This window comes from Trachurus trachurus (assembly GCF_905171665.1).
Source record: "Trachurus trachurus genome assembly, chromosome: 14".
NCBI lineage: Eukaryota > Metazoa > Chordata > Actinopteri > Carangiformes > Carangidae > Trachurus > Trachurus trachurus.
Window position 1 is genome coordinate 7,596,839 of NC_139903.1, and position 22,108 is coordinate 7,618,946.

Genomic DNA, 22,108 nt, shown 5'->3' on the forward strand with positions numbered 1-22,108 from the left:
CATCTTCTGGTTTTGCCACTGAATATGTGCCATTTTTAGTTTGTTTCCAAGGCGCAGGCCCTTCCTTCTCCTGAAGCTTGTGAAGCTCCTCAATGTACTGCCACTTTATTTGCTGGCCATCTTCTCAGAACAGAACTTCAACTGTTGAGAAAACATTCCGAAGTAGCTTCAGCATGTGACATGCATCCAAGAGCACATGGACCCTTTGTGTGGGATCCTCAGGATGTTGAAAGTAGGATCTCATGTCAGTTATGTTCAACTTTGCACCAAGATCATGGATCATGGCAAAGTTTTGAGAGGGTCCATCACATGTCAGGGAAACCACCCTGACTCCAATTGCGTGAAGCCTGATCAGGCTCTCCCGGATGACATTGGCTCTCTCTGAACCTGTCAGGCTGTTGATCAGGAAGTACGCAATAGGGAGCTTCCAGGACTCATTTAGAGCAACAACCATGAGGACCAATGCTTGTGTTGCTACAACATTCTCTGTCTCGCCAGCACCGATATCCACATATCCATGGATTTGGTCCCCAGCAAACTCAGTTTGCTTATGGATGTAGATTTCATCACACATCAATGAGCAAACTGTGTCTTTTCCTGTTTTCTTCTGTTCCGTGACATGATTTCTCAAAGCCGTGAAAGAAGCAGCAGTAAATCCGGGATCTGCAGAGATGCTACTGTACCATCTTCTAATGGTCTGAGGGTGAGGCAAAGCCAACTGAAATCGCTCCCTTACGTAGTCGTATGCCTTCGGAGAGTAGAAGTGCAGTGTTGTTGCAAACTGCTTTAAACTCTCTGAAAACACTGACTTCTTTTTTTTTGTATTCTAGAGAAAACCTCTCTGGGAACTTCAGCTAGGCCTTCAACAATACTAGCACTTTCAGTGGAGACGAGACATTTCTTCTGAAGCACGTTCACCAAATTCTTCAGGGAAGAAATTCTGATCTTCTGTCACCTTGACTTCTGGCCTATCACCCTGATCTTTTTGCGAGCAGAATGTAGTCTGTCCTCGGCTTCCCTCGTCTTCCTTTTCAGTGTTCTTGGAGACTCTGAGACAATGTAGCTGTGATCCAAGTCTGAGGCGGTGGACTTGACATTGCTGTCACAGGATGTATCCCTCACCGTGCTGTAGGTGTGTTCAGCTGCTGGATCTCCCTGATTTCCACTCTGACTTTCTGTTTGAACGCTACCGCTAACATTGTCACAGGGACTCTGATCAACAACAGTACTGCTGGCACTGCTACCACTGTCTACATATGCAACCTCCTCAATGTCATTTAAAACTGAAGCTGGACTGTCACTTACCTCCACATTTATACTTACTGGCTCCTTTCCTCTTGACTGATGTGTTTTGCCTTTGGAGAAGAAGAATGTGGTGGGCACAGCGTCGTTTTTCAGGCATGTCCTTCCCTAAAGAAGATACACCAAAATTCTAACAAATGCAGCAACTGGCTGTTATTCGTATAATAGTTTTGTGGATTTAAACTGTAGCTACTCAATCTTGTATGAGATGTATGTGAATGATATTTAAATTTATCAGGGAGAACGCAGAAGCTGTTGCCCTACTTGAATTATGTAACAACAAATAAATATTGCTGTACTTGTAGAGAAAGTTATTTATTTATTTATTTTTGTTAAATTATATAAATTGTTTGTGCAGAATCGAGAAATTCTTACTATGATCAATACTTTTAGCATAGAATGCACAATAATATGAGACCTTTCAAAAGAAATGTGGTGCTATGTTGCTTGAGTGGTAAAATGTTATATGAACTGTGTCAGAGAAACACTAAACATGAGTGTGTATATTTTGCCATTAATTTCATATAAAAAGTTACATTACAGAAATAGCTTACTTAAATCAGATTATTTATTATGTTAGAAGCAATATGTTATAAAGGCATACATGAATATGTAGTTTAATTAATAATAAAATAATTCTTAGAGATGTAGTGAATAAAGTATCTACCCTTGAGTCAGTCGTGAAGTGATGGCTCTCGAAATGGTCACTGCACAGACGAGAGTACTTGTTGGGGGTCCAATTCTGTCTCCTCATGCTGACGACCCACTCGCTCAGCCTGACCGGATCACCTAGAGGAAAACTTTAAAATGATACATATGAGCCCTAAGCAAGTTATAGATCAGAAGTCACAAACCTTTTCTATTTTAAGAGCTACTCTAGGATACAAATAAAAATACAAAGGGCTACTGGCTTGACAAAGAGCTCATGAATAACAAAGTTACTCGGTTAACCTTTAATAAAAACACAAAAAATAGATATAAGAAATACATGTTAAATATATTATATGTTCTGGGTTGCTCAGTTTTGACTATTGTGGAACTCAAATCACACATTCTCTACTTGAATGGGAAGCTGGCTTTTCCCTAATTTAAACTACTCTTGACACTGTATATTAAGTATTAATAAATTATAGATAATGGAGAGGAGCATTATTTGGATTATATATTTAAATTATTAATCCAATGATTTCAAATTACATTACAGTATATTACAAATAATTCAAATCACTTTTTACTTCTTGTTGCTCATTCATTTCTCATGCATTTCAATAAGTTTGATTTCAAATGTAGGCATATAGATTCAGATAACCTATACTTTTTTGTGGATGGCATTAAAGCAGAAGTAAGTGGTCTGGTCGTTTTCGCTAATGCTGCGTTCCAGGCAGGCTTTTGAAATCGTAAATTACAGCTTCAAGTCACAACTTACGACTTAGTAGCGTTTCAGGCAACCCACTCGTGTTTTTCCGACCTGTTTTACCGGTGAAAGTCACTATAACGGCCACTCGTAACTTCCGACCGGTGAACTCGTACCAGATCGAACTGGTACCACTTCACGGTCGGAAAAATACGAGCTTCCTTGAACGCACCATAACAGTCCTCGTCGCTACGTCACCACATTCACGGCGTTCCTTGGCTGCACACACAGCCCTGCATGCCGTTCTCTCTCCTCATTGGATAAAAACTGTAGGATACGATAAATGTTTTCTCTTCGGCTCAGAGCAGAGCAGAGGGACTGACAGACCCGTGTTTCAGTCCAAACACTCTATGTAAGTGATTGCTGTCGGAAGATGTAACTATTTAAGACTTATATTAACACAAATATATCACTTACTTCTGCTTTAAGTATTGTTCTTGGTTTATAACTGTTAGGTTTCGACTAACAGTGACACAACAAGAGTAGCTGTCACCAGTGTTCACCTTTCACCTGGCTCTATAGTGTCTGTGACAAAAACATTAAATTGAATAGCTATAGACCGATCGGTTCATTGTTTTATTTATTGATCTGTAGGTGGTGATTTGTGTACATCTCATAGACTGTAAAAAGAACAGGTACATCTCCAAGGCAGAGCTGCTCTTCTGTCAAATTCACACATGAAGCTTCACTTTTCATTCAAACAAACTAATCAACAACTAAACAAACATTCAATAACTAATCTAAAAAGAATTAAACCAGCTGGCGGTGAACCTCTAAAGACCTGCAGTTAAGTTAATGGGCTCTCTGTCTACCCGGGGACGACGCTGTCACCCGGCCGACCGGCTCCGCAGACGGGCCTGTTGCCTCTGTGATGCTCCGCTACGGTCGCTGCTCTGAGAACGTCGTCGGAGCAAACTTCATCATCATGTGGATAAACTAACCGCATATTGGTCATCTAAAGATTACTTACTCGCATGAAAAAAATATTAAAACTGAATAAAGTGAAGAATAACAGCGCTACAGCCGGTACATGCTTTGCCTGCGCCATGGATGTTTTATTTTATTATTATTTTATTTATTTATTTTTTTTGCCATGGATGTTTTATAGATCCATGGCCTGCACACGTAACGGGTCAGAGTTAATTTTTTTTAACGCGGTAAATGTTTAAAATTCATCTCCAGAATTAACTTATTAATTTGACAGCACAAAAAAATACACTAGAAATACAATCAGCTGCTCCTCATCCATGGTGCTCTAACCATCATCCTATCATACATCCTATGGTCTGTACCACACACCATTAGTCAGCAATAAAGTAATTTTAAGCTAGCGGCAAACAATGTTGGTAAAATAAAACTTATTTACTCACCAAAAAAACTGCAACATAGGATCCTGCGACGCTCGGTTAGTACAGTCAACAGCAGAACAAGTCATTTTGGCAGAAAAAAAAAATCCAAAGTCGAAAAACGAACACGGACACGGCAGCGCCCCCTCGATGCAGCCGGAGGTCTCTGGGTGTAGCTCAGCTTAGCTAGCTGTTGCTTTAGCAAGGGAGCTAACTGCCGGAGCTGTCTCCGGACCTGTCAATCAACGTGTCCACGCCCTAATTTATGCGAGAATTTTAAACCTAATAACAGTAAAACGGTAGAGTTAAAAAAAAATTCACCCCCTCAGAGTGTGTGCGGGGGTAGAAACTATCGATTGAGAAAAAAAAACGTTCTGACACCAGGCTTTTAACATGTTTATTGAGGATGTAAAGTCGGCGATTTTAACATGGGGGTCTATGGAGAATGCTCCCTTCTGACACCAGCCCCCAGAGGAAGCCGAGGGGATTGCAGTTTTTTGAACCCGGAAGTGAGCTTCACTTCTCAGACCTACAACTGCCCCCTTGGTGTGAAAGCGACCTTATGTGTCTGCGTGTGTATCTTTGTTTGAAAATGTGTATGCAGTGACTACTACGTGTCACTAGGTTACAGTAACGTGATGATGAGTATAATAGAGGTGCCAAAAGTATAAGATATAAGATTTTTAATGAGTATTAATGAGTAAATAGTATTTTATTGTTGCATGTTTACGCTACGCAGGATGCACTCCCTCCTTAGGCTGACATCATCGCACTAAAATATAAGTGACAAATAAAGACATTTGTGATGGTTCAGGGATTAGAGCAGGCTACTGACAAGAAAAATCTCAATACGAATAGGAATAAGAATCACTTAAATTAATTTGGGAAATGTATTTGTCTGTCAGTTCATCTACCATTTGCAGCAGAATTAAAAAGCCTGATGGCTAAAGGTACAAAGATCTTCTCTCACACAAATCACCACAATACAAGGAAAGTTTGATGCATTTATACGAACCCAGTCTTTCATTGCCAGGATGCATTTGCTGTTTGGCCCCTTAACTCCTCCTTTGCTCTAGATTATCTGCTTAATCTTGACTGAGAAGTCGTCCATCTGTGACAGGAATTCAGATTTCCTGATCCACAAGAACTCTGCATTCACCTGAAAGATGTTCAACAATGTGTACAGACATGTTACTATAAACATATATATGAACAGGTGAAGAAAACCAACAAAATATTGGTGGCACTCACATTAGTTTGTTTGAATGTATGCCACGTCATGTCGGTCGGCTGTGTCCAACTCTGCTTTTTCTGAAGCTGACCTCATGGTGTCGACCATCAACTGGAAGTGAGTACTGAAGAGGTACAGCGGGGAAAATAAGTATTGAACACGTCAACATTTTTCTCAGAAAATATATTTCTAATAGAGCTATTGACATGAAATTTTCACCAGATGTCGGCATCAACCCAAGTAATGCACACATACAAAGAAATCCGAACATTAATGTCCATAAATTAAGTTATTTGTAATAAAGTGAAATGACACAGGGAATAAGTATTGAACACATGAAGAAAAGGAGGGGCAAAAAGGTATGGAAAGCCAAGAAAGCAGCTGGAGTTTGTCAGTATTTAGAATGTAATCATGTCTCCTATCAGTGCAAAGTAATATCTGCTGGTTTAGTCCTGATTGATGCCTTTTAAAAAGGTTTCTCACCACCAAGGTGTCAGACAATAAGAATTGCATGGTGGGCAATGGCAAAGAGCTGTCTAAGAGCTGTCTAAAGACCTACGCAACCTTACTATTGCAAAACAGGAGTCAAAACAATAATCAGAAGGGTTCCCTAACAGTCCAGGACACTGGTGGAGAGCTTCAGAAAGACCTGGGATCAGCAGGTACAGTTGTTTCATAGAAAACAATAAGTAATGCACTCAACCGCCATGGCCTCCATGTCTTGCATGGTGTGCTTGCATGGAGGCCATGGCAGTTGAGTGCATTACTTATTGTTTTCTCTGAAACAACTGTACCTGCTGATCCCAGGTCTTTCTGAAGCTCTCCACCAGTGTCCTGGACTGTTAGGGAACCCTTCTGATTATTGTTTTGACTCCTGTTTTGCAATAGTAAGGTTGCGTAGGTCTTTAGACAGCTCTTAGACAGCTCTTTGCCATTGCCCACCATGCAATTCTTATTGTCTGACACTTTGGTGGTGAGAAACCTTTTTAAAAGGCATCAATCAGGACTAAACCAGCAGATATTACTTTGCACTGATAGGAGACATGATTACATTCTAAATACTGACAAACTCCAGCTGCTTTCTTGGCTTTCCATACCTTTTTGCCCCTCCTTTTCTTCATGTGTTCAATACTTATTCCCTGTGTCATTTCACTTTATTACAAATAACTTAATTTATGGACATTAATGTTCGGATTTCTTTGTATGTGTGCATTACTTGGGTTGATGCCGACATCTGGTGAAAATTTCATGTCAATAGCTCTATTAGAAATATATTTTCTGAGAAAAATGTTGACGTGTTCAATACTTATTTTCCCCGCTGTATATGGGAGCGTCCAGGAGCTCCTTCTGGGAAGTCTCCAGTATGGAGGTCTGACACCACCACAGTCGCTGACAGGGGCAAGATGGCACTGGCCACCTTGCTGATTTCGCCGTCTTCCTCCTGGGTCATCGAGGTGGAGGAGGTGGCCTTGTGTGAGGATCATGAATGAAAAGGAAATGTTAATATTTGCTTTGCAAGTCGATTTATGCCCCTAACTTTCCTACCTGTGCTCCTAAAATTTTAGTTTGGGAGGCCACTGTGCTCGTGCTCCTAATAAAAAAAGTTAGCCTGGACCCCTGGAATAATAATTTGTCTCCTTATCTTCTTTTAACCCATGTGTTTTTTGCTTTTTGTTGTTGCTTGTTTGTGTGTCTGTTTGTTTTCTCTTTTCTGTTTTCCTGCTTTTATGATGTGTGTGATTTTAAGTATGTATGCCACCACTGTGATGGGCAGTTGCAATTTCATTGTATTTTAATGCAGTGACAATAAAGGCCTCTTATAATACCGAGTCCAGTCGGTACTGGGTAGTGGAAACAATACAGGAAGCTGACTCGTAATAAGGAGTCTTGGTTTCTAAAGGTCTTGATACAAGTTAAAGGAGAATTCCGGTCATTTTTGACCCCTAAATCATTGTCCTGATGGTCACCCAGTGTTGGGGGGAGCAAAAACCGGTCGAGCAGTGCAGTGGTAATGTCCATAATATCTCTGATCGTTTATTTTTGTAAAGAAATCAGTGTGCGTTTCTGTGGTGGGGAGAGCAGGCGCTCTGCGATCGGATAGTAATGTCTTTCCAGGATGTTTCAGAGTTCGGCTATCTGAGGCGAGTGACTACATGCAAAAAGTTAACACAATGTTTATACTGTTTATACTGTACACTATATGAGTTCAGTGGTGTGTCATATGGATTCCAGTCATGTACCATAGGTATTTGATTGTTTTTTGTGGTAGAAAAAATTGCCCCCAAAGTTTAGCGTTGTCGCTATCCCCAATGCCGTCTAGCCATGGTGTAACTCCGATTTACCTGCATCAATTTTAGTCGTGTTTTTTGCTCCCCACAACACTGGGTGACCATCAGGACAACGCATTAGTGGGTAAAAAATGACCGGAATTCTCCTTTAACTAAGAGTGCAATGCTGACTCACTGTTAGCTGGCCTTTGGTGCTGTAACCATACTGTATATTTATCACATAGTAAATGACCAACATTGCATTCAAAACGGCGACTTTTGACACGTTTGCACTGAGTAATTGGTCTTTTATAAGTCACAAAGGGCCTCAAACGTCTAAAGTGAGCAACGCCACTGAATCACCAATGTGTGTATGTCGGTTGGCCGTGAGTGTGTGTGTGTGTGTGTATTATGCAAAAGCTCATAATACACGTTCATGTATCTTTTTCTCCAGTAAAAGATGTGTGGTTATTACCTTTTAACACTGTTCTGAGGAACCACAGACATTTTACTCATTTTTTCTCTCCATCGTGTATCTTAGCTAGTAGCTAGTAACAGTTAGCCTGCTAGTAGCCCGTAGTGTCCGACTTCAATGACGGTAAAACTCGTCGCTTCACGGTTCCTTTCACAGCAGCAAGCTTTTTAAAAAAATATAACAAAATATGGAGTAGCTACTCACCAATGGGTTGAGGTTGAAGCACCGCAGGTTTTCGTGCAGACATGCCGCTTCAAGTCTTCATAGAAAAGAGACGGGAACACCTGAAGGAACAGCCGTTTCCTCGCACATGCGCAGTTCAAATGAAACACGTTAGTTTTGAGTTCATGGATGTCAATGTCAGGTTTTAATATATTTGTTGCGGCAAATCAAACAATAATCAAATGTGTCACATCAAAGAAGGGCTTGGGTACGTTTCTTGAGTGTGTAACAGACTGACATGTTCTTGTTGAGTTAATTTGTTGTGATGTTGTGTATCGGTTCTGTGTTTTCCTACGTCCATGAAGGTGGCATACAGTTAGAGCTGTTCCATGACAACGGGCTGTTTGGAGGAAAAGGAGAATAAAAGTTAGACTGAGGGTTTTCTATGTTGGCGTTGACTACGGCCCAAAGTACAGCGGTCTGTTTTGTACTGAATAAAAAGTGAGAAACCAGCACGGGGGTGGTTTATTATCTGGGAAGCTACAATATATAAAATATAAGTCTATATACTGAGTCGTGAAATATTTTATGACTAGTCTATCCATTTCATATAACCAGCATGGTTGACAGCCCATTTCAAATCACCTCGCAGCAGCTCAGTTTCTTTCTTTTGAGCTCCCCTTGTGGATTTACTGTAATGTTTTGAGATGCTTCTGCAGCTTCATTTTGCAGACAGATGGTTTCACATTTTCATTATTTAAATCAAGTGGATTTAACTGTGAACCATTGCATCTATTAATGATAAGTATTTCATCAAAATTATGTTTTAACTAGTGTATCTTGAGGACTCATTGCTCTTTGAAGCATGTATGTGGCTCTTAAAAGAGCCGTTGTGTTGGTGAACTGATGCGGGGTCAGTTTAAGCCCTCTCCCCACGGATGCGGCGAGCCAGCTGGATGTCCTTGGGCATGATGGTCACCCTCTTGGCGTGGATGGCGCACAGGTTGGTGTCCTCGAACAGGCCGACCAGGTAAGCCTCGCTGGCCTCCTGCAGCGCCATGACGGCGGAGCTCTGGAAGCGCAGGTCGGTCTTGAAGTCCTGAGCGATCTCACGCACCAGGCGCTGGAAGGGCAGCTTGCGGATCAGCAGCTCGGTGGATTTCTGGTAGCGACGGATCTCCCTCAGGGCCACGGTGCCGGGCCTGTAACGATGGGGCTTCTTCACTCCTCCGGTGGCCGGGGCGCTCTTGCGGGCAGCCTTGGTGGCCAGCTGCTTCCTGGGGGCTTTGCCTCCGGTGGACTTACGGGCGGTCTGCTTGGTTCTTGCCATGACGACGGTTTGTTGTCACTCTTCACTGTTCAGAGAAGCGATATGTGTTACAACCGCCGCGAACAGCAGTTTATATAGCGACCGAACGAGGCGAGGCTGTCGCTGATTGGTCATAGCCAGGGAGCGGCGCGCGCTTTAGACGAGCCGTGATTGGATCGAAGGGATTTGAAAATTCAAAGTGAACCAATCAGAGACGGCGGCGGTTCAAAGGCGGGAACAACATGAACAGCGCGCGCGCGCCCGTTGTTTTAACGTTTGAGGAGGCGGGTGTTATCTTTTAACTGGTTTTTACTTTGATTTTATCAATTTTATTTGATCGATTTTGGCGGTAAAAGATAATACGCTTGACAAAATGTAATCTTCTTGTTTTTTCTTATCAATATATTATTTATTATTTATCTTTTCCCGTCTGCCAGTCCAGTCTTGTTGTGTTATTTGTGTACACTGAGGCCCACTGGCAATTTCGCTGTATTCCTTTTTTTTTTTTTTTTTTTACAATGAGCAATGACAATAAAGCTTCTTCTTATATTCTGCCTGACATACTGTTTGATATGCGGATATTCAGCCGCATTAGCACATTTTTACATCCACTCAGTGAATGAGTTTACACAGAGAGCCTTAATAAACCTACCTAGAATAATTTCACTAATATGTGAAATAATTCAGGGGTTGAATATTTGTTGTATGTTGTATATGTGTTATACATTCAATGTTTGTATGCTGCTGGAGAGGCTGTGATACAAGGAGGCGACTGGACAAACTAGTAAAAAAAAAGGTTGGATACACTGGGGGGTGTTTTTACATAGGAAATACACTAGAGATGCAACTTCATAACACATTGCAAAATATAGTGTAGCAAATGTTTAAAGTCCAGGGGCAAGGGGCGGAGTGCAGCATTTTACATCTCTTAAAAATATACCGTTTATTTCTTTTACTGGACCTACTGTTGTACTGCATCTTGTTCCTCATGTCCATGGTGCTAATGATAATTAAAGGTCTCTCCGTGGTTTATACATTGAATTCATGTCTCCCTAAAATAAAACACACAAACAAAAAGAGTTACAAGTGTGAAGTATTTTAATAACTGTATGTTTCTTTCTGATATGAAATAGGCCTATGTCCCGAGTGTTTGTGATGTGTGAGAGGGTGTATATGCATGTGTATGGATGTTTAGAACGCTATGTAAATTGATCATTCTTACCGTTCTATCGTTTTTACTTACCTGCCCAGGGACTACGGATGGAAAGTAGCTAGTAAGCTAAATCCGGTACAAGTCATCTCTTCTCATCTCGAGGCTAATGTTATTTTGTACATTGTCCCTGATACAAATAGACTTATTAAATTATGTCTTTTATAAAATGACTTGAATTCCCCCAGAGTTACAATATTTCGAGTCCTGCCCATTACAGTCGATGGGGCAGAAAACGCCAGTGGACAAGCCACAGTAGATACTTTGTACCTACAATTCCCCCTTTTATGTACGGTAGTTCAATTTTTAACAAACGATTTCAACAATATAATGAGGAGTGAAGCTCTTAGTTGAATAAGTGGGTGGCCCTGAAAAGGGCCTTTGAGTTTGTTGGAGCACCAATCAAGTATTAATTTACTTGGAGCTGGTGTACTTGGTGACGGCCTTGGTGCCCTCGGACACGGCGTGCTTGGCCAGCTCCCCGGGCAGCAGCAGCCTGACGGCGGTCTGGATCTCCCTGGAGGTGATGGTGGAGCGCTTGTTGTACTGGGCCAGACGAGAGGCCTCGCCGGCGATGCGCTCGAAGATGTCGCTGACGAAGGAGTTCATGATGAGCATGGCCTTGGAGGAGATGCCGGTGTCGGGGTGGACCTGCTTGAGGACCTTGTAGACGTAGATGGCATAGCTCTCCTTCCTCGCCTTTCTCCTCTTCTTGCCGGTCTTGGAGACGCTCTTGGACACGGCTTTCTTGGAGCCCTTCTTCGGTGCTTTCACTGGATCAGGCATGGTTAGATTCAGACGATGAGTTTCCTCAAAGTGATGATGATTTTCCCCTTCGCCGAAAGCGCTATTTGAACAGCCTGTATGCAAATGTCACTGCGCCGTTGCTCGCACATGATTGGCTGTCTTTGGCGCAACACCCTTCACGCGCCACATAAGCTCCGCCCCCTAAACCTCCAGTCGTTACAAAGTTGTAAAACAGGTTGTGTTCAAAGGCTTCATCTTAAAACTCTTTCATGTTATTCCCGTGACAAAATAATTAGTAGCTAATTAACACAATTAGATGTATTAAAATCATGCTATTTTAAAATTAAGCCAAGCTGTGCTCATATATTTGTAGCTTCCTGTGTCTTCACATAATATATATAATACATAAGGACATAGAAGAGCACTATAACAAAGAAAAAAGTATGAAAAAAATATACTACATACACGTGAAACTATGTACAAACTTACACTTGTTATGAATAAATATAAATATCTTAACATGCTGTTTTCAGAGCATGCCTTGGTGATTGTATTCATAAACTGACTTGTGTAACATAATGTAACTGTTTTGCATAAATGTTCCCCTTATAATATAAACATAGCCTACTACTCTAATTCTCAAACACTGATTAGAGTTTTATGTCATGAAACACAGTGTGAAACCAGGATAACACTGACTTGGTGTTTTATAATCTCTTATAGCTGCTGCTCAAGTGGCGTATTGTGTCTAGCTAGTACATGATGTTTTGTCATGGCTGATCTCATCTGCTCCTGCTTGTACTGAGACGAAGTTGTTTTAGAGGTATGAAAGTAGCTTTATTTTTGTCATACTGTCCTGACCTTTTGTATGAATGAATCCAAACCTACCTAGTTTGAATCACTGTTTAGTTGACTATCAAATGACATGGTTAGCATGTGTCAGTGTCATTGTGTCCAGCAGCTAGTACATGATGCTTTGTCATGGCTGTTAGGGTGGGGACGGTTGCAACAACTGCCATCTGAATATGGAAGCATATAGGCAAATGCAAGTGTATAAAATTTAACATTTTTAGCTTAAAATAGGCACAATTTATCTCTTTTATTCCCCATGATGAACAGAACAGCCACTTATATTAAACCATGACAGACTAAGCTAAAGATAAACAAAATAATTCCCCAAATAACTTCCTATAATGAAATGCAATGATGGTTGTATATGGGACAAAAGTAGCCACAAATATTCTCCTATGAAAATTGGAAAAAAGTTAATTTATTTGATGTCATACAGCAAATAAATCATCCAAACGTAGAGTACTAAACGTTTTTTGTATTGCAAATTGTTCCATTCTTCTTCTGCACATTGACTCAATGCCTATCTTATATGAAAAACAAAACTCCAACTGTTCTCTGATAAATATTACTAAATAACTAAATAATACTATAGTATTATTGTAAGACAATGCAAAGACAACAACGTAAATTTGGAGGGGGGGTGGTATCAGTAAATTAATGAAAAAATCAGAAAAGATCAATTAAAAAACACTGTAAAATGCCACACTTGCTTGACACTGGTACATTTTCTTTTATTTATGCATTATCTTTCATAACACATGTACATAGTTTAATCTGGGTGTATATAGTGTTTATTTTTTTCTTACTTATATTGCTTTTCTGTGCCCCCTATATTGTATTATGTCTGCACTACTGGATACTTTAATTTCCTTTGAGATCAAAAGTTCAAATTTATATTTACGTGTGTCAAAGCAAATTTCTGTCAGTACGAATAGTTGTAGTACAGCCTACCCATCAAATGATACATACAGTGATGGGGACATTAAATAATATGTATCCCTCCATGTTAAATGTATCACATTATGTTGATCAATGTATGCATTCCATGCATATTTCAACAAATCCTAGTAGTGCATTTAATCATACACATTTCAGAATAAGTAATTTTCTATTGCCACTTATGCATTTGTGAAATGAATAATCACAATTAACTGAACTTTAGTGCAGCAAGATCTTTAGAAAAAACATATTTAGAAAAACATCAGCCATCCAGTGGCATATAAATTGTATGATAATCAAGTCTCTGCATCTGTTTTTTCCCCCCAGTGATCAAAGGACCGAGCTCTTTGGACGGAGTGTGTGGCTCTTATATTAAAAGAGCCATTGTGTTGATGTTCAGTTTCCAGGCAAAAGGACGGAGGAAGAGAGGAACAAAGAAAGGAAAGGAGAGGAGGAAGGGAGACATGAAGGAAGGGAGGAAAGAAGGACTATTCAAAACATGACCCAGGAGGACAGCAGAAGTAACCTACATTAACAGAAAATAATCAATGGATGTGTCTCTTTGATACATTTTAACGCCTTTGTGATTAAAGAAGCAAGTTATTCTGGGTTTATGTATGTAAAGATAAATAAATGTTATGATAATAAGAGGATGTTTTCTCAGTAGAGTAGTTGTGTGGCTCTTAAAAGAGCCGTTGTGTTGTTATTCAGTGTCGGGCAGTGAGGTTGTTTAGCCGCCGAAGCCGTACAGAGTGCGGCCCTGCCTCTTGAGGGCGTAGACCACGTCCATGGCGGTGACCGTCTTCCTCTTGGCGTGCTCGGTGTAGGTGACGGCGTCCCGGATGACGTTCTCCAGGAAGACCTTGAGCACCCCGCGGGTCTCCTCGTAGATGAGGCCGGAGATACGCTTGACTCCGCCGCGGCGAGCCAGGCGGCGGATGGCGGGCTTGGTGATGCCCTGGATGTTGTCGCGGAGGACTTTACGGTGACGCTTGGCGCCTCCTTTACCGAGTCCCTTACCTCCTTTGCCTCTTCCAGACATATTGATGCTGCAGTGATCAGACGATAGAGTCGTATGTCTAAACGTTTCTCAGCCGGCGCCTCATATGTCCCATCTGCGGACGTAAGAGAAAACACATGGCGCGAAAAAACAGCAGGTGACGTCATGGCAACGCCCCTCACAGGCGAAACAGTCAATGGGCTAATTATTTTAATCTCTTAATTTAGTTACAAACCGGAAATGTATAGCAATAATGACCATACATTCAGATATGTTTGGTGAATGATCTTGTCACAATGGCCATAACTGTGGTTTGCATGGGATACAAAGTCTGTCATTGTTTTCCTTTATTGTTAATTTGACTGTTTTTTTATTTTTTTGGTTTTTATTTTAATTTTGTTTTACAGTAATTAACCTTTGTTGCGCTGTCATAATTGTAAATTTATTGTTGCTGTTGTAGCGAATGTGAGCTGGAAAGGCTGAAATGTTGTTGTTGTTGTTATAACTTGAAATAAAACTTTGAAGAAAAAAAAAACAGTCAATGGGCTATCTCTCAGAATTATAAATGACAAAAAAAAGATCTATTTCTGCAGTATTACGACAGCCTGATGAATGTCTAATCTTAATGTTATTTCTAATGACTTTATGGATTTTTGTTAAATCAATGATTATAGTCTTTGTGTACTCTGTATTATATGCGTGACCAATACCCTTTTTCTTTTTTCTTTTTTTTGTTTGTTTCTCTCCTCTTCTAATTGTTATTGTTTTTTTTTATTACCGTCTCGCCTGATTATTACCTTGTTTCATATCTATTTTTTGTCTAAAAACATTATTGTACTCTACTTGCTTGTCAATAAAGAAAAAAAAAAACACACCACGTCCACTGGCTCATGATCATACGTATATATCTATGGCTCATGATAACATACCACCCATTGACTGTAAAAGGGTACCGCCCTCCTTACAGCACCATTGGTTTCCGTAGTGTAGTGGTTATCACGTTCGCCTCACACGCGAAAGGTCCCCGGTTCGAAACCGGGCGGAAACAACTTTTCATTTTTTCCAACTGTGTCACTGATTTGACCCTGTTTTTACACAGTCCGGTGGCCGGCCACTTCTTACTACACAGTTGCAGCTCTACTCGGTTTAGGTAATTTTTCCATTACAGCTGAGTAGCCTATATAAATAAGGGCCAAAAAGATGTTGCACTTGTCGGCTACAATGATGTTCACATATGTAGGCCTACTAAAGTTTTGTAATTGTAAAACTACTTTGTGCACGACTTACGTTTGTTACGCTTTGTTGTTGTTGTGGTAAAATATGTTGGACGATTAATTACTTCGATGCTGGCGCTGCTCTCTCCCTCTTCACCCTGTATCTGTCTTACCAAAATGTGGAAACAGCGCCCCCAAAAACCCGCTTGTGGCCAAAAATATATTACATCCGTAGTGATAAGAACTACCATAGAGAATGAATGGTAAAAGTTAAGAGAGAGTAAGCTCTACTGTTCCAGAGGCGAAGGAGGCTCAACATGGCCAGGCGAGTTAATACGAAGCTTGGTTTGTTAAGTCCGGCTCTCAGCTTCATGCTATGTGCGCGTACATTGGACTCATTTCTCACAAGACATATCTGAATGTTTTTACACGAAAATAGACAAATTTCAGACTAATCAGGAGAAAATGAACTGTTCCAGAAGTGAAGCAGCCTGTACCATTTCATATTGTTGGAGCAGCTTGTAGTGAGTCATCCTGTCAGAGAAGTAGAGGATCTTTGGTACCAGTTCTGGTTCCGGTTCCAGTTCCAGTCCTGGTTCTGGGTCTGATGACTCGGTCCTTGTCCCAGTTCGGGTCCTTATCCTGGTTCCAGTTTCAGTTCTGGTTTTCATTCTTGTCCTGGGTTCTGCTTCTGGTTCAGGTCCTTTTGTCCTGATCCCTTTCCAGTCCTGGGTCGGGTCCAGTTTCATTTCCAGTTCTGGTGGTTGTAATAAAGTCGTCTCATCTCGAGCACCGTGTCCTCTCTCCAGCAGCAGGACTCGGCTCCTCAGGGAGTTACAGGAAACTCTGGAGACGTCCAGGTCCAGGTCTGATGGTTCAGGAGACATGAGGTAAAACCTCCCAGAGCATCTGCTCCTGTTCTCCTGTGACAGCTGAGGACTCAGAGGTCAGAGGTCAGACTAGCAGAGACTAGAGACGAGCAGAGACTAGAGACTAGCAGTCGGGACCAGGTTATGAGCTAAGCATAAGTTACCATGGTGAATCAGTTGTCTCCGGTGTTCACACATATTTTTAACACCTCACTGGAGACCTGTCATGTGCCAGCCTGCTTCAAGGCCTCAACCATTGTCCCAGTTCCCAAAAAGACACAGGCCTCAGTGACTACAGACCCGTTGCTCTGACTTCTGTGGTCATGAAGACTTTTGAGCGCCTCACCTCGGGCCCGTTGCTAGGAATTCTGGGCCCCCTTAAAGAATACTAAAGTGGGCCCCACCCCCTAACTTTTCCTTTTTTTTTCTTAGACTACGTATGTGTTATCGTTTTTTATTTAGCCTTCTTTGTTTTGATGCTAATGCAGCATTACACTGCAAAAACTCAAGTATCTTAGCAAGAATATTTGTCTTATTTCTAGTCAAAATGTAATTTCTAGTCTAAATGTAGCCCTGTCTAGATTAAAAGCACTTAAAGAAATAAATAAGTAATAAATAAGTTCTGTTCATAACTTAATTTCATTATAATGCATTTATTTGTCATTAAGAAAATTACATAAAAGCCATGTAAGTTCATATTTCATACAAAGGTTAAAAATAACAATGGTTGATGATATTGTGATATATGTGAGGATGACATGTTAATAATTTATTTTGTTTACTACAGTATAGGCATCTGATGTACTCATTTGTCATATCCTTACTCTACCTGTCAGTCTGCTAGGTTTCCATGGTTATGGGGAACTATCATCCAATCAAACAGGCTAAGGGGGTGGGATATCCGGGACATACGGGAAACAACCTCTATGGAAACAACACCTGAGAGACGGGACACACACGAGTTGGGAACGATACATGCAATGTAGCATGTGCTATAGTACCGAGTATTTCCTTCATTTCCAGTGTTAAATGCAGAGTTTACCAGCGGAACAGGGTCATACTAAGGCGTACTGAAGGTAAATGTTGTGTATTTATGCTTGTGGTAGATACGGACTGTTTTACTACTGTTGTGATTATGAATGCTAACCGTGATGAGCGATTAGCTCATGCTAACATGCTAATAGTGATTCATTTGAATGTAGTAGCCTAACGTTACTCACTAGTGTATGTGAACTCGGAATGAGCTCACGGAAGTGCACAGAGACTATGAATATGAGTGATTTAGAGCCGTGTGTCGTGTATGCTCGTCAGAGATCCAGACCAGGACAACACATCTTGGACCTTTTTTGTGTATCCTCGACGGCGAGCGGCGGCTAGTGTGTGTGACCAGTGACCAGTCCCCGGGTTCTCCTTTCCTCTCTCCCTCTTCATTCATTCCCCACATTCATCCCCCTCATCCTCATTCCTGACAAGCAGCATACAAACTGACTGAGGACAGACTGTGAGTACAAACAGTTACAAATACACCGGATTTACTCCTTGAATTTTATTTTGCTTGCTTAAGTGAAGCGGTCACCAGGTTTGAGACCTCACCGATCACAAGCTACGATTCAGGCCTGCACCTTTTGTTTTTTTTCTATATTTGGGTTGTGTGCACACAAATGTTTATTTGGGATTTTGGAAAGTGTGTTACATTCAGGGAATAGTAAGTGACACTGATATTGAGAGTCTTCTTTTTGTGTAAGAAAGATATTGTCACCATGTATGTGAAATAACTTGTTTGTGTCAATACTTCATTAATATAAAAAGACAAGTTACACTTGAAGAAATGTGTTTATTCTTAGTAGGCTTTACATTTTATTTCATTTGAAGTTCTACTAAGTGGAGGCACCAATTAATTCATTTACTTACCTTATAACCTGAAAAGAAAAAAGGGAATCTTCTCATTAGTTATATTTCATTAGTACAGGTTAATATGGCACCAAACACAAAAACTCAAGAACCCAGAGCCCGCCCTAATATTAAAGGTGATTCCGAATAGATAGTTTCTCAGTTCATAGGGCAGGGTGCTACATAAACAAATCTCATTATACTTAAAATAAGACACATCATATTAAAAGTAGCTTGTTTTTAGACACTTTTTACTTCTTTCAAGCAGATTTTCCACTTTAAATAAGTAGAAAAATCTGCCAGTGAAAGCAAGTTTTTTTTATGTTTGTAATAAGAAAGAAAAACTTGCTCCACTGTCAGATTTTTCTAATTTTTAGGTAATGAGTCTTATTTTAAGTGGAAAGAGATTAGTTTTGACGAGACATTTGGACAAGAAATAAGACAAATATTCTTGGAAAGATGTTGAGTTTTTACAGTGTACTATGAGTATTAGGGTCTTACGCAGAATAAATCAGTTATACAAAGATTAGACTACTGGGGTTTTTTATGGGCCCCACTGGGCGCTGGGCCCCTAGAGTTATCATCACCTTTCTCCCCTATACAACGGCCCTGCCTCGCCTTGACCCACCTGAAGGACATCACGATCTCCTGGATCCCCTACAGAGCCAACAGATCTGTAGATGATGCTGCAAACTTGGCCCTCCACTTCATCCTCCAGCACCTGGACTCCCCAGGATCCTATGCCAGGATACTGTTTGTGGACTTCAGCTCTGCCTTCAATACGATCATCCCAGCTCTGCTCCGTGACAAGCTCTCCCAGCTTAATGTGCCTGACTCCATGTGCAGGTGGATTACGGACTTCCTGACAGACAGACGGTAGTTCGTGAGGCTGGGGAAGCATGTCTCTAGGCTGTGTCCTTTCTCCTCTGCTGTTCTCCCTGTACACCAACAGCTGCACATCTGGACACCACCAGTCTGTTAAGCTCCTGAAATTTGCGGACGACACACACCACCCTCATTGGCCTCATCTCTGATGGGGATGAGTTGGCCTACAGGAGTGAGACGGACCCTCTGGTGTCACGGTGCAGCACGAACAACCTGGAGCAGAACGCTCTGAAGACAGTGGAGATGATGGTGGACTTCAAAGGACCCACCTGCCCTCCCCCCTGTCATCCTCTGTGACTATACAGTGACCCTTGGTTGAGTCTGAGTTTCACCTCCCTACAGATGCTGGTGAACTTCTACACTGCCACCATTGAATCCATCCTCACATCCTCCATGTCAGTCTGGTGTGCTGCAGCTACAGCCAGAGACAAGGCCAAACTGCAGCGTGTCATTCACTCTGCCCAGAGGGTGATCGGCTACAGCCTCCCATCTCTTCAAGAGCTGTACATCTCCAGGACCCGGAGATGTACAGCCAGACATGCTGACCCCTCTCACCCTGGACACAAACTCTTCCAGCCCCTCCCCTCTGGCAAAAGGCTCTGGCAAAATCCGGACCAGGACCTCACGCCACAAGAACAGTTTCTTCCCCTCTGCAGTGCAGCCTATTGAACAATGCCCCAGTTCCCCCTAAATAACCCTAAACCTATGGACAGTCACTCTGCACTACAACATTTTGCACAATATCATAGTAGCTATTTGTATATATCTTTATTCTGTTCTTTTATATAGTATATTTTTATTTATCGTATACTTTTGTATATAGTATATGTGTATCTTTTGCACTAGAATATTTTAATTCATTCTATTTTATTTTATTTTCTTATTCTATTCTATTTTTGGTAGCCTACTTTTATGTTCGCACCTGACACCAAGACAAGTTCCTCGTGCTGTAAACTGACCTTTACTGCTCTTGGCAATAAAACAGTTATGATTCTGATTAAATACCTTTATCAGATTATAAACATTATGTTTGGCTGTTTTAAATCTTCACCACAAGATGTCGCTCTGTTCACATGAATCATCAATTAACCTTTTCTCAAAACCACCCTACTGGGCAAAAACATCAACAAACAGCAGCTGTGTGCACCATAATAAATAATCACACAACAGTCGTTTGGTAGCCTAATTATTTTTTTTTTGAAAAAAAAATTAAAGGCTTAAAGATAAAAAAAAAAAAAAAAAAAGTTAGAAAAAGAAAAGAAAATTCTGTGACATGATTGTAATTTTTCACACGTGTGGAATAACTATTCATAATTATTACTATACCTAATCAGAATCGGATTTATTGGCCAAGTGCTGCATAGCTACCTCCAAGGAATTTGACTCATTAATATCATGTTTTTACAGAAAAACACGGTGTGAAGTCAGAGCTGGAGGAAGGGTTAGGAGGAGGAGCGGAGTGTGATCTCCTGCCCCCTTTATTTTTTTGTCGATCAGTGTGTGTGTGTGTGTGTGTGTGTGTGCAGGGCTGGACTGGCCATCTGGCATACCGGGCAATGCCCGGTGGGCCGATGCACATATTTGGGCCGGCCCAGTACTGTCATAATTAAAAAAAAAAAAAAAAAAAAGAAGAAAAAAAAAGGATATAGTTTTTTTATCGACCGCAACGGTATCTGAGACACTAAACGTGGCCCATTGGTTGAGTTTCTTGAAGGACATTGGGCTAGTCCAATGAAATCTCTCAGCTCTCGTTGGCCCGCCCCTCCCCTCCCTCTTGATCATTTTGTCTGTGCCGGGGATCACCGCCGCCCCCCCACCCCCCAGCAGCCACAGGTGCTGCTGCGCCGGGAGACGAGCGAGGAGGACCCGATGATGATGAGCGAGTGGAGGCAAGTAACATTAGCCTGGGGCTGGCTAGGCTACACTTTTGAGACATGTCCAAAACAAAGCAAAAAACGTTTTTACATTGAATGTGATAACTAACTACATACTGGTGAATGCAGCTGCCGCTAATGCTAACGTAGCTCCTCAGGGATTTCTAACTTTGATAAATTAACATGTGACAACATATTAGCCCATTAGTTGAAGGGCTGTGAGTCATCCATCATACATCTGAGACCTTCATCTTGACTTTGTGAGTTTATGCAACTTGTTTTGTCTCAGATTTTAAAAAAAGAAAAAAAGGTTTGATTATCGGTATATCCTTGTTGAAGCATTAGAGATGATGATTTTAAATTCAAACATCTGCATATCATTTAAGTTCAATTAACAGGAATGCAGTAGGCCTTAGGCCTCTTTTGAGACTTTTAAGTCATCCTTCATGACAGATAAATTTGTTCACTAGGTGTCACCACGTCACAAAAAGGCTACTTGGCTACATATACTTGTCAGAACACAAATACTGAGTACAAGTTCTGTTTGCTGTTTCTTGCAGGTCACAAATTTGGTGAGAGTGGAGCTGGCTGGCTGCAGACGAGGAAGTAGGGCAATACATACTTGTGCACATACACATATGAGAATGCATATCTATTTAGACCTGTAATTCTTAGACTTTTTTTCCCCAATGCTCTATGGTTTCATAATGACTGAGTCACCTTTAATACAAATGAGTTTCAGCTCTAATGCTGCTACTGTCTGTAATATGTTTCTATTTAGATTATTTGTCAGGATATTTTGTTATTATTGTCACTGTTTGTCCTTATCTCCCTGTGTCTCTCTCTCTCGCTCCAATTGGTAGAGGTAGCACCCACCTCTAGTCATGACATAATTTCTGTTGTGATTTGACACTATAATGAATAAAGATGTATTGATTGATCAATTTTAGTCCTTGAGTTCATAGCTACACGCTTTATTTGTTAACTGCCATCAAGGAATATGACTCCTTTGTAGTATACGTTAGAGAAGACGCTGCAAGATTTGTGGACTTCTACGCTGTGTCCGCTGATCAGTAGCCTAGTGGGCCGGTCTGGACAGAAAATGCCCGGGCTGAATTTTTG

At 41.1% G+C, this 22,108-nt stretch overlaps 3 protein-coding genes across 3 annotated transcripts in view; all 3 read right to left on the reverse strand.

Moving 5' to 3' along the window:
* LOC310996788 (histone H2B 1.1-like) overlaps positions 1–11,516 on the reverse strand; it is a 106,799-nt gene extending 95,283 nt beyond the window's left edge. Inside the window, exon 1 of the mRNA XM_083986263.1 lies at positions 11,135–11,516. Coding sequence (XP_083842389.1) covers positions 11,135–11,502 — 368 coding nt within the window. The 5' untranslated portion in view covers positions 11,503–11,516. The remainder of the gene's footprint in view (positions 1–11,134) is intronic.
* LOC310996644 (histone H3.2) lies at positions 9,117–9,611 on the reverse strand (the record flags this gene model as incomplete). Its single annotated transcript, XM_083986077.1, has 1 exon — positions 9,117–9,611. The coding sequence occupies exon 1, from the start codon at positions 9,525–9,527 to the stop codon at positions 9,117–9,119; it is 411 nt and encodes a 136-aa protein (XP_083842203.1). The 5' UTR covers positions 9,528–9,611.
* A 2,468-nt stretch (positions 11,517–13,984) lies between the features above and the next one.
* On the reverse strand, positions 13,985–15,577 carry LOC310996887 (histone H4; the record flags this gene model as incomplete). Its single annotated transcript, XM_083986394.1, has 2 exons — positions 15,551–15,577; positions 13,985–14,369 (listed from the first exon to the last, which is right to left on the reverse strand). Exon 2 carries the CDS (start codon positions 14,294–14,296, stop codon positions 13,985–13,987), a length of 312 nt encoding a protein of 103 aa, XP_083842520.1. The 5' UTR covers positions 14,297–14,369; positions 15,551–15,577.
* Between the last annotated feature and the right edge of the window lie 6,531 nt (positions 15,578–22,108).